Source organism: Equus quagga, chromosome 15 (genome assembly GCF_021613505.1).
Source record: "Equus quagga isolate Etosha38 chromosome 15, UCLA_HA_Equagga_1.0, whole genome shotgun sequence".
NCBI lineage: Eukaryota > Metazoa > Chordata > Mammalia > Perissodactyla > Equidae > Equus > Equus quagga.
The window spans coordinates 80,558,143-80,571,232 of record NC_060281.1 but is presented as its reverse complement, the minus strand read 5'-3'; the positions used below and the strand labels follow the sequence as shown (position 1 = coordinate 80,571,232).

At 41.8% G+C, this 13,090-nt stretch overlaps 1 protein-coding gene across 5 annotated transcripts in view; it reads right to left on the bottom strand.

Annotated features, from left to right (window-relative positions):
• The window catches only part of GIT2 (GIT ArfGAP 2), a 47,990-nt gene that overhangs the window by 11,042 nt on the left and 23,858 nt on the right, over positions 1–13,090 (bottom strand). For 2 of the 5 annotated variants that reach the window (XM_046639293.1, XM_046639294.1), the window contains exons 13-16: positions 11,191–11,333; positions 8,709–8,858; positions 4,733–4,981; positions 3,032–3,121 (exon numbers count right to left, since the gene is read on the bottom strand). In XM_046639293.1, coding sequence (XP_046495249.1) covers positions 3,032–3,121; positions 4,733–4,981; positions 8,709–8,858; positions 11,191–11,333 — 632 coding nt within the window. The remainder of the gene's footprint in view (positions 1–3,031; positions 3,122–4,732; positions 4,982–8,708; positions 8,859–11,190; positions 11,334–13,090) is intronic. The other 3 variants (XM_046639295.1, XM_046639296.1, XM_046639298.1) reach the window with 3 other exon arrangements.

Sequence of the window (13,090 nt, the reverse complement as noted above, 5' to 3'; positions counted from 1 at the left end):
GCTTCCTGTCCCCATGGCCTCTCCCTTTCCCTCTCCCAGGGCAAATGCTCTCTTTCTCTGTCTGCTGATCTTTCACATTTCCCCCCAAAGCTCTATTTGGTCCTAGCCACTCTAATATAAGACACTTACACTGAACTCCTAAAATTCAATATACACTTGTCTTTACCCAATAAAATTAATCTGGCAAATGATTAGAAGTATTGGCTTGGAGCCATGTGGAGTGTGTCTGTAAAGCTGAATTCTGTAAAATCTACTACAACCTCTAAGATCCTTTTTTATATCCCCTCCAGCAAACAGTTCTGCTTCACTTGCTGCCTTATTTTGATCCAGCTTTATGAATCGATCAGTGAGTTACTGGCTACTGGAAGTCTAGATGGAAGGCCAAAGGCAGGCGCTGTATCCAGCGCAGGAACAGTGACACCAGGCTCTTCCAGAGGTGATCTAAAAAAAACCCTAACAAACCAAAACACCCCACCCTGTCTTACCTTTCACAGGGAATGTTTGACTAACTTTTAAATTTCTTTTCCTTTAGTTTTTATATACATGCACACACATATGGATGGGTGTGTTTGTATGCATATGTGGGTATGTACACATACAAAAACGGAATGTAAAAACCTGCATTTAAATAATTATTCTAGAAAATTTATCCAGAGCTGCTCGAGTGGGAGAATCTACTAGAAAACAGAATTAAACCCAGAAAATCCCACATTTTTATAATGGATCTTTTTGCCTTCCTTGATGTAAATTTGATAATTACAAATCAAATGCATTACCAGACAGTGATCAAAAGTACCAAGTTTCATTTACACATTTTAGAAAAGACTCATACACCTAATAAAAGTACTCAGGAAATGTTTCTCAAGTATAGGAAACAATAAGTGGCAGTAACCACCCAGGTAATCAGTTACTTACGCATTAGGTCCTTCATCATTGTCAACAAAAGCATATGTGCAGGATTTCAAATTAGCCAGCAATTAATTTTATGAAAATTATTATAAACATGCAGAGCTAAGATCTATTTGTTAAAAGTGCTGTTCTCTCAAAGCTGTTAATAGAAAAGTTACCTATAGCTGGTGCTGGTTCAGTTTATTTAATAGATTTGCAGTTTTCTCTGAATACAGACATGCCATAAAAACCTAAACTCATGATGAAGCTGTCAGGAACAAGCAAGATTATCAGTTTAAATAACTTAACTGTTAATCTTGTATAAAACTCTGTCTCAGCAAGCAATCCCTGCATTGATTCTCAAAATTACCAAAAGAAAAAAAAAATGTTTTTCAAACCATATTTCATGGTGGACAAAAGATGTTTATTTGACTGATTAAAATTTCAAATGAGATATTTAATTTCTATTTAACTGTCCCTTAGCTTAACCAAAATATTATAACAAAAACATTGCAGTTCAATTTCAGAACTGCTCAGAAGACTTTAAGTATCATATATCAAGAATTCTTTTCAGGGGCCGGCCCGGTAGTGCAGCAGTTAAGTTCGCACATTCTGCTTCGGCAGCCCGAGGTTCGCCAGTTTGGATCCCGGGTGCGGACATGGCACCGCTCGGCATGCCATGCTGTGGTAGGCGTCCTACATATAAAGTGGAGGAAGATGGGCACGGATGTTAGCTCAGGGCCAGTCTTCCTCAGCAAAAAGAGGAGGATTGGCAGCAGTTAGCGCAGAGCTAATCTTCCTCAAAAAAAAGAGTTCTTTTTAATAGATTACTTCAAAAGTGCAGAAAGGAACCCCCCCAAAGGGCCTCGATGAGCCGTATAGCACTGGTAATGGGAAAAAACGATTCTCCATGGTTCCTACTGACGTGGGGGGAATGGACAAAGGCCTTGTCTGTAAAGGTGGTCCCCTTACCCACAGCCACCTTCCCTCCTCTCACCTTAGTTACACTACCCTTCCGTTAAAAAAAAGAGTGAGTGGGGCCAGCCCGGTGGCACAGCAGTTTAGTGTGCACTTTCCACTTTGGCAGCCCAGGGTTCGCCGGTTTGGATCCCAGGTGTGGACATGGCACTGCTTATCAAGCCATGCTGTGGTAGGCATCCACAGTAGAGGAAGATGGGCACCCACGTGAGCTCAGGGCCAGTCTTCCTCAGCAAAAAGAGGAGGATTGGTGGCAGATGTTAGCTCAGGGCTAATCTTCCTCAAAAAAAAAAAAAAACAAAGTGAGCAAGCGAGGACCTGAATGCAGGTCTTCAAAGCCTGTGTTCTTTCCATGACTTTCCCAGCTTGTTGTCATATACTCCTCAGGCATGAAGCGATTTTTAAAATTGACAGCGCCTTTGAAGGCAGTCACCTAAGTCCCTAGCACTCTTTTTAACTGACTCACCAAAAGGCTAGGTGTGGAGGAGGTACTTAATAAATACTTGTTGCCTGGCTACTCTAAAAGGAGCTTACCTGAATCATGCAATGCTATTGGGAATGTAAAGTGTACATCAGCAAGCTGGACTTGACCAACTAATAAAGCGAAAAAACATCACGACCAGCTTCAGAGTAACAGCCGCCTTCGCCTCCAATGCTGCTATGTGTTACAGTCCTGAGGCGGGACTCAGGGACTGCAAAATCTTGGTTTGTCAAGTATGGTGCTGACATAAACTATGTCAAGAGATTAAAAAAAATAAAAAAGGATGATGTCTTAAGTGTCCCAGTTAGTCCAAATATACTAGTTTTAATCTCAGTAAATCTAACAGATCTGCCCTATGACAATATTTAACCAGCAGCCAGCTAATTTCCCGATTGTTTAAAAAGACAGTATGCTCAGAATAAATGTTATTGAGTGAATTGGGAATCTTGTTAAATATTACGTGAAACTGAGCAATGTGGAGTTAGACAAAAGGGAGGCTGCATGAGTGCAGGTGTGCGCGTGTGTGTGTGCGTGCATGCCGCTGTGCTGTGCTGTGAGACACCAGGAGGGAAGCGCTGCCTCATGCAGGACAGAAGGGCAGTTAGCAGAGGGCCAGGAGAAGCACAAAGCTCCCAGGAGCACTGCCCGTCTTCCAGAGAGCAGACCATTCAGAGTGTACTTAACCCTTCGGGTGCTTTCGTCCCTCGACCAGGAAAGTGTGGAGGGGAAGGAGGGCAGAGACGAAGAGGAGGTCACAAGCGCACTCCTCCCGATCTGGAAGGGGAAAAAGAAACACACTCGGGAAAACACAAAACAAACAGAAAACCCCACCACCTCCCCTGGCTTCAGCCCAGGTTTCCCAGTAAAAGAATCCCCAAAAGCAACTCACTAGGTGAGATCAGTACTGAAATTTCTGTGACAGGAGAGCTGACTGCCACGCGAGCCAGTGACAAACCCCCAGAGATGTTTAACCCCTTCGTGAAATGCCTCCCCAAAATAACTCGCAATTTATAAGGCTACTTTTCTATAAGGAAAAAGATAATACCTAGCATAATTTGTCAAATTTGCTAATAGTTTTTTTAAAATGGAGAACCTTAAACAATTATTTGTTTTTTAATAAGGACAGATAATATGAGAAACTATATGAATGATTAAAAGTTGGTATATGTTATCGATCTACCTTTAGTACATATATAGAACTTTTGCAATAATATGACATTCTTACATTCTAAACGTTTCTAAAATAAAAAAGTACACTGTGAAAACTAACAAAGGTTGCTTTTCCTAAATTTTGTTTTCAGTTATACAAAAATAAGATTCTTAACTTAGTTCAATGGTATTCCCATTACACCAAATGTATAAACCAATTGCCTCAGAATGTTTAGCCCAAACAACTTAAAAAGTTGAATAGACTACCAATCACAATATAACAACAGTGTAATTTTACCACACTAAAGCTTGACAAAATTAAATGAGAGTTTAATTTACTAGACCGTGTCCTTTACTTTGCATTTACTGAGAATTTTTTTGAAACTCCTATTAAATTTGACTGAAGAAATAACAACTTTGACATTCAAAAAGATAAATATTACTCTCTGAAAAAACATCACATATGTTCAAAATGTCTATAACATTTTGTCAAAACATAGGTTTTTAAAATAATCCAAAAGAAATATAATACTTGAAAACCTCACAACACAATATTTATCCCATTGTAAAATAAGACAGCTAGCAGCCTGTTACAGAATACAATCTTTGGAATATAACACTTGTAAAACTGATGTAGCTTTTTCACACTTCATTCTCATGAAAACACAAGCAATGTCTTCTTCATGAAGGGGAGAAGGGGCATGCAGAAGCTAAGCAGGCACACTGACCACAGGTGCAGAGGCCACAGAGGCCTGGAGGCTTCCAGAGCCATCTGCTCAACCAGGAGGAGCAGACAAGGTACCTCGAATTCTAAGGGCCACAGTTCATAAAGGGGCACATACCTGTCTACCTCAAGGAAGACGGCACGCACTTCTGCTGGTGACCGTTACAATTTGTTTTTGTTTTCCACAGTGGGGAAGGAAGCTTATTACAAAAAAAAGTACCAATACTGGCTGGCTAGGAAAGATATTATGAATACCAGGGAGAAAAAGGGGAGAGGGGCTGAGCAAGAGCCAGAATCCCCAACTGGGTTTGAAAACTTTTGGCCAATGGCCTTGTATGCTTGTGGGAACACCGCAAGCATCTGTCGACATGTTAATACAGCAAACACAAGGACAACTCTCATAGTCCAATCTGGCAAAGCAGAGACACGGGGATCTGCAGGTTCAGAAGAGGGAATGCAGGAGTCAGGCTGGACAGAGAGTGAAGAGCGGAAGCGCCAGTGGTGTTACTTACGTGCGCAGGGAAAGGCTGGAGTCTTGTCCTGCTCTCTTCGGGGTGGTTCACTTCTCCCATTGGGAGATATGGTTTCTGACCTGATCCCGTCTCGTACATGGACATGGGCCTACTGCCCCGGGCAGACGGACGTCGCTTTAAGGAAGAGTGGTTGGAAGTGTCTGTGTACTCAGAACCAGTTTGCACCTGATATATATTGGTTGTGGCCTGTTTCCTGAGGTTCGAATTTTCACTCTGGAGTGTTTGAAGCTGAAAGAAATGTTTGGCAGTGGGACTGTGTTTTTCTATAGCAAGCAGAAAAAGCAAACACCAAGTAAACGCATACAACTACCAGCTTTAAACAGTAAGAACAATAACAGCTAGCTGGGGTTGAAAGTCAAAGGCAACTACCAACAAGAATTCTTTCTTCTGGAATGAGTGATACGTAGTCGACTCACTTCATCACTTAGGCAAATTAAACAGCTTAATTTCTGAATGTGGAAAAGTAGCACTAAACTTTTTAAAAACAACGTCTAACCACTTAAAAATTGGTCATGGCGGGCCTGGAAAATGTTTACAGGAAAGCTGTACTCCGGATTATTCTAAGGCTGTTTCAAGCAAGAGCCTGAGATCATGAGGACATCACTTAGGTAACTCGCTTTTCAAATGAGCCCTGAGCAATTTGCAGATGCCAAAAATGCCAGCAGACACCATGGAAGCAGCACAAAGATAATGAGTTACTCTGCAAAGCAAGAAAGACAGTGAAGTTCAGCTTATGAAAAACCAGATAAGCTACTGCTTCCCAAAAAGCCAACCAGAAAAATATGATCATCAAGTTTTTATTACATAATACTCTTGATATTCCAGACAATTTAGCACTTTTTAAAAAATAGAGGGAACCGAATCATGGTACGTTTGCTATATTAACATATCACGAAGAAAACTGGAGGCCTATTGAACTATGTTAACATCTTCATCTGAACGCTCCACGTAGCACGCTCGCTTCCCTCTGGTGATGGATCATCTTTCGGTCAGGGCTGGAATATTTGGCCTCTCTCTCCTTTGGCTTTGTCACCCAAAAATGCGACCACGGTGGTGTCAGCTTTCAACACGCTAATGTGCCTGGCACCACCCCATCTTAGTTAGAGGCTGTCACTTGGAGACCCTGAATGCTCTTTCCATTCCTCACATGCAGGCTGCTTCATGGTGTTTGATGAATTAGGGTTAAGGGATCAGCAAGGAATCGTGTTACTCTTTAGCGTCTGGCATTTTAAACACAATTAACTGAGTCCAGGCTGCACAGTGTCCTTCCCCTCTGGTGCTCCTTCATCTTCCATGACATTTTATAAGCTGGGTGTGGTGTGAGTTCAGCTGTCTACTCTTTGACAGAGACTGTAAAATCTGACCAGATTTCCCACCAGGGCCAAGGCTTAAGTCCGCAAGCAACTGTATTTGCACCAGAAGATCATTACTTTTCAATAGCAAACCCATTCAGTGTTAGGAGTTACTTTCAATTTTTATTTAGAAAGCACCGATCTGTGAAAAATACACCAATAGTGGCTGCTCCTCTTCATTAATTAGCATCTTTTCCAAGCAACTGTTAAATGTGAAAGATCAGATACAAATCACGCTACTTTGTCAACTATATAAGAAAAAGTTTACCTAACTTTGAAATAAAATCAATACATCTTTGCTAAATAAAAATTCCACATACTTTATATTAATAGTGCCAAACTTTTGTGAAAGTCTGACTTACTGCCTCTGCCACAGAAATGCCCTCATTCTCAGTTTTCTGGAAGAGTGACCCGCTATGGAATGACAGATTGCCTCTACCCCACCAAGGCTCTCAGGGTATAACATATCTGCAACTCCATTCCCAAAGAAAGAACAGCTGCAAAGTGACAAGCAGCCACTGAAAATTCCTACATTCCAGGATCCAGACAGGCAGAAGGTGACTGTCAAAACTATTTATTAGGGAACCCACAGCCTAAAGTGAGATGGTCAAGGTCCAGAGTAAGGAGCAGAACTGACACATGCCCTCAGTGAAGGACTGGGGTGTCTGGTCAACATGTTTGTCTATGTGAAAACCTTCTCTTAGAGTTTTTTTTTTTTTTACAAGGCCTTGATATCTGAAACTTTATCTTAACACTTTTCATGCCTCTAAAACATCCATCCTGGATTTTGCTTGAATGTGTTTTAATGGGCACAAGCTGCTGGTCTCAAGTTTTAAAAATTTCAGTACTCTGTATTTAGAGATGTCCTCAGGTAAATCTGAATGATGCTCATCTTAATAAGAACCAGACTTATCTTAACAAGAACACTTTCTTGTTTGGAAGGAGTATAATAGGAAATGAAAAGTTACAGATAATTTAATAGTTTCAGAAACGAAAAGCATTTTAAGAATTGAAGAGATAATCCACAGGCAATGGCACATAATTTCACTCTTCATTTCTTAAAGAAGCTCAAGACATTTTCTTTCAGAGACATGAGGATATCTCTGGTGATTTCTACAAATACTAAAAGGAGCATCATAGAATAAAAAAGGTGATGCTTAGCAGATTGATTTAGTGGCAAAATCAGCATGTTTTAGAAAAAGTCACTTCCACAAAATTATCAGTTCAATTAATGGGGCGAACTATAATTCATTAAACAAAAGGTATTTCAGAAAAGACAGAGGAAGTGCAAGCCCTTTATTTATGGCCAAAGGGATCTTGGTCTGTATCATTCATGGCCGCACACTAGCCCTAGACAGAGCCAGGGCAACCCAGAACAAGTGTTTGATTACAATCTGATTGATCTTCAGGCATTCTTCTCTCCCTCTAATATAGGCATCGGGGCCATTTATCTCAAAAGGTCTCACAAAATGATCTAGAACTCAACACCAAAAGAATCCTAAACCAAGATCCAGGCGAGGGTGTACTTCGCTGACAAGAGGAGGGGCGTGGGCCTCTTTCTGGTTCTTCTGCCTTCCTTTAGGAAGCATCCATGAAAAGGGCCCAGCCACAAATGAAATGCACTGCGTCCCCTGTTCTTGATAATGATTCTGAAGGATTACTCTTTAAATGACAGCAATAAGACAGAGATATACACTTTGTTTTATTTAAGGGAAATGTACAAAATCTCATTTTGTAGAGAATTGAATGATGGGGGCAGTACCCAGAAAGTCTTGAGCAGAATTTAAAATTTTTCAACTTCCTTTTCTTAGCAATCTCATAAAGAATATCATACATAATCTCCCTCTTAAGCATATTCCTTGCTACTATCAGCCACACTCCTTTTAGGGATTAATATATTCATATATTTCTGACTCTCTCCAAAGGCAGTGAATGAGAAAATGCTGAGCAAATGGGACTGTTTCTAACTAGTGAGCAGTTCTCGATAGTGCAGACAAAATGTTTTCTTATATTTGTTGAGCACCTACTCTGCGACAGGCCCTGCCCTAGCCTCTGAGGACATCATAAATTAGTGGGAAGTACTGGTGAAAAATAAGGTGGGGATGTGGGACAGGGTTGCCAGGCTGAGGTGGGTAACAACTTAGAATAAGAGTGAACCGTGGCAACATCCCTTGCATGGCGTGGGGTAGGGTTTGGAATGCTAATAAACACATACACCTGCCCAGGGCTTTTTGTCTGCACTGCCTTCACGGTGTGATTTTTCTTTAGAATGAGGAATAGGAAGAATCGCACCCAGGGAGCGCCATCCGGGTTCCAAGGAAGCACAGAACAGTGCAAGTGTTACTACCACTGATACAGACACTTAATAGGCTGTCATGTTTCTCCTCCTCGGGAAACTTACTGTGGGTTTATTTCTAATCAAACCTACTTCATTTGAAATATCTAAATACATACTGCTTCCAAAAAGACAGCTTGGCCCAAAGACGTTTAGGTCTGTTACAGTAACTGTTTTCGTCCCTCTGACCACAAGCGTCGTGCCTGGGAATCTTCCTTATACTATGGGGTTAAAGAGTCAATCATCCTGGCATTTAGTAACATGTTACCTTTTTCTGCATAATTCTCAGCTCGTCACTCAAGTTGTTATTCACCTTCATTAGCTGTTGTATCTTGGCCTCAGAAGCCACTAGAGCGTTTTTGACCTCCATAAATTCCTGCACAGTGACTGGTCCATCTGATAAATCTGAATCTAGGCTCTAAAAATAAATTGGGGAAAACGTTCACAATCTGAGACGATGATAACATTCAAGACTAACAGCTAAAGAATTTCAAATTCTGACCATGCCAGCTGGATTGCAAAGTTAATCAAACCAAATCAAGGCTTCTGAGAGTAATGCAAAAAGAAGACATAAAGGTAGAGTTACTATTTGGAAAATGTTCAAGTCAATATTTTCTAACAGAACAGGCAGTGGGGTACAGATCTACTTGGACAATGACTAAGTGTGTACACCTCGTCTTGTCTGCCTTTCTCTGCTCACTCATTTTCCTATTTTATTCATTCTTTCATTAATTCATTCATCCCAACAGATTTTTACTGAGCATCAGGGAGTGTTCTAGGGGTTTGGGATATATATGAAAGAAAACAGACAGAGATTTCTGCTTCCATGGCTTTTATATCCCAACAGAGCAAGAGAGGGAAAAAATAACTAACTACACAGGGTGATGGAAGGATAAGTGCTGTGGAAAATAGATAAAATGGAGCAGGGTGAGGGGCTGCGGAGCTGCAGCAGGGGTGAAGTGGGTGCATTTTAATTAGAGAGGTGGGGTAACCCTTTGGGCAGGTGAGATGTGAGCAACAGCCTGAGGAAGTGAGGACATTAGTCAAATGGCTGTCTGGGGGAAGAACGTTCTAGGCAGCAGCAGAGCTCAGCTAGGGCGAGTGGACGGGCAAGGTGGAGAGGAGTAGAAGGCCGGTCAGTCCACAAAGGACCCGTTATGGAGGGCCCTGTCCTGACTCTAGCTGTCACCCTGAGTGAACCCAGTGTTTTTGGGGAGACTGGGTAGAGGTGTTTCAGATGTGACAAGTGACTCCTGCTGCCCCCTCCGCATTCCCTGCATCTGCCAATGACATCATCATCATTCTCACAGTCATGTGACCTGGCAGACTCTGGACACAACTTTTGTGTCTGTCTTCCCACTTCAAACATGGAACTTATTGCCAAGACCTGTCTATTCTATCTTCTTTTTTTTCCTTAAAGATTGGCACCTGGGCTAACAATTTGTTGCCAATCTTCCTTTTTTTTTTTTAAAGATTGGCACCTGGGCCAACAACTGTTGCCAATCTTTTTTTTTTTTCTGCTTTATTTCCCCAAACCCCGCCTGTACACGGTTGTATATCTTAGTTGCACGTCCTTCTAGTTGTGGGATATGGGACGCCGCCTCAACGTGGCCTGATGAGTGGTGCCACGTCTGCGGCCCAGGATCTGAACCCTGGGCCACCGCAGCGGAGTGCGCGAACTTAACCACTCGGCCACGGAGCCGGCCCCCTATTCTATCTTCCTCTTCATCCATTCTCAAACATTTGCTGAACCCCTCCATGGGCCGGGTCTAGGGTGAGGTCCTGGGGATTCAGCAGTGGGTAGAGCAGCTCCTTGGGCTCACACTCTCTCATAGTGACTTCTCTTCCATCCAGACCCTCCAAGCCCAGGCCCTGAGGCGGCCTGGGTCAGCTCTGGTTTGGACTTCTTCAGCAGTACCCTAACTGAGTTCCCTTCCTCCACTGTCTGACCCACCAGAACAGTGGTTTTAAGAGCCACCCATTGCTCTCCTGCCCTGCCTAAAACCTCTCTGGGCTCTGCACTGCCGCCAAGGTCCAGGCTCTTCAGGGTGGTGGCGCGCTCCTCCACGGTGACTGCCCGCTGCTACAGCTGTGAGTCCCACTCCCTTTGGGCTGTCCCTGTACATGACCAGCTTTCCCACCGGGACACCCCTGTTTCACTTTCCCTCTGCCTAGACCACCCTTCCCTGCCTCTCCACGTGCTCATATCCCACTCATCCTTTAAGGCACGCCTTAAGAGCCATCCCACGTACAAGGCCTCTCCTGATACTCCTCCTCAGCAAGGAAAGGTTGTGCCTCCTTTCACCCCATCCTTCCACCTTCTATTTGTGCTTCCTAGGACACATATCACTCCACACCTTTTATTGTAGTTATCCCTCCAACTAGGCAGTGACAGCCTCACGGAAAAGGGACTGGGCCTCATTCAGGACAGTATTATCCAGACAAGCCACTTGGTAAATGTTTTTTGAAAGAATAAAAAACACCAGTCCCTCCTTACAAGTCTTACAAAGTCATACTTGCAGTAGGGCTGTGATTCAGCCATTGACTCAGGTACAAGGAACCCCCTATTCTAAAACTATTCACCTCGTTTCACCTCTGCTTGGCCCAAGCTGGCAGTAAACCCAACTTTACCTCCACAGACTTTTCACAGGGCTGACCCTCAAGTGATTTACAAATAAGGCAACTTTGTAGGAGGAAAGATTTGAAAAAGGAACATATTCTCCCTTTCTATGTGCAGTGTGTCACCTCACCTTCTGCCTGTTTGCCTTGCTTGCAGTGGCTTCCAGATCTGTGTCTTCGTCTGATGCCACACTGTCGTAGTCCGGCTGGTCGTTGTCTTGACTTTCAACACTGTGCTGGTTACTGACTGTTTTCAGTATGAGCTCCACATTGTCTATCAAGAAAAGCATATAATTTTACTTCAGGCTTAAAAAACCTTCTTTTCCCAAAAAACTATTGGGAGGATTTTGGGGTTTAGCCATTTAAAAGACTGAAAGAAAATGACAGAAAGAGTAATGTTATATTTCCACCTAATACAGGATAAGAGAGCAGGTTATCAATCAGACAGCCAGCCTACTGTAAACTGCACAGAGAGATTTAAACATCCCTCTGAGCTGCTTGCCAAATGTGGGCAAACTGATTAGACGGTTTGGGGAAAAACTGCTCAGATTAAGGAGGCAGCTTCCCAAGTCTCTAACCATTCAAGGAGATAGACTGTAGCTCCAAATCATGAAAATAAAGCTGTAACAAGGTAAGATTAACTGTAATTCAATTATAACTGTAACTTGTTTACAAGGTAATGTCAAGCCAAAACAGAAAGGAAGTTGTTAAAGCGGAGCCTAGAAACTAGGTGCTCAGAGAATAGGCACATTGTCATTTAGTCAGCTGAAAGCCGGTGACAGAGAGAGACAGAAAAGGAGAAAAGGTCCCAGTGGACACACACATGCACCTCAGGAAGGTCTGGTCTATAGGGGAACAGGGCTGATTCAATAGGCTCTAACACATTTTGAATACAAGATTTCACAAATTATCCAAGTCTCTCCAATTTCTTTCAGGCATTCAAGCTAATCTCTTATTCCCATTATTATTTCTGGATATTTTGGTAGATACTATCTGGCTGATAAATTATGGTTACTTAAAAGGAATTTTAATTTTTTAAATTAATACTTAAAATATATGTCATCTGATCACAGAGATAATAAAGATTCAATAAAGAAAATTTGAAACTACTGATAATCATTCATAGCCATTGACATATGTTGGTCTATTTCTTTCCAGTCTTTTTCCTAAGCATATACATGCATACAGTCAATTTCCCTATTTTCAGTAGTTATGGCCTATAAAGTTGCCATGAAGACTAATTAGCAAATCCTAAACCATTGTTCTGAATGGAAACACAGGGTTGGGTTCCTGTGAGTCTCTGGTCATAAGAGTTTTGTCAACAGATCAATGTATAACCTTGTTTCATGTGTGTTTCATTTTAAAGACATTTTCAACATATATTGATTCATTAACACTGAACTCAATGGCCAACGGTACTGTAACTCACATCTGAACAAAGCTTATTCAATACACATATTTTCCCCATAAGCCATATCACAGCGTTCTTGTGCCCAGGAACCCTAGACAGTACTTCAGCACTACACTTGGGGGCCATTTTAAACAGTAAAATCACCAAGAAAAAGCACAACGCTATGAAAAACGTGGCACTAAATAGACCTTGAAAAGGACATTTGTTTACAGTATGAGAGTTGAAACAAAAGGCAGAGCGTGGCCTTGTTCAATCTCAGCTGGGAACGTGTGTTTTGGATGGCTCAAATTTTTCACCATTCTGTACAGGTCCACAAATTACCACGAAAATTCTGTGGGTACTGATTTTGGGGTTACAAATACATTTTAGCAAATGGGTGAATCTGCAAATACAGGACCTGTGAATAATGAGGATTAACTGTACATTTATACTTACATGCGGTACTTGTACCTATGTATGCACACAAATGTTTTCCTTACAAAATTGGGATTTACTAAACCTTTAAAAAAATGTATTACTTTATACTATGTCATTACATCTGCTCTGAAAAAAAGGTCTGTGTACTTTTAGAATATGTGACTAACTGTTGCTCTATTATTATTTGTTTCTAATGTTTTCAG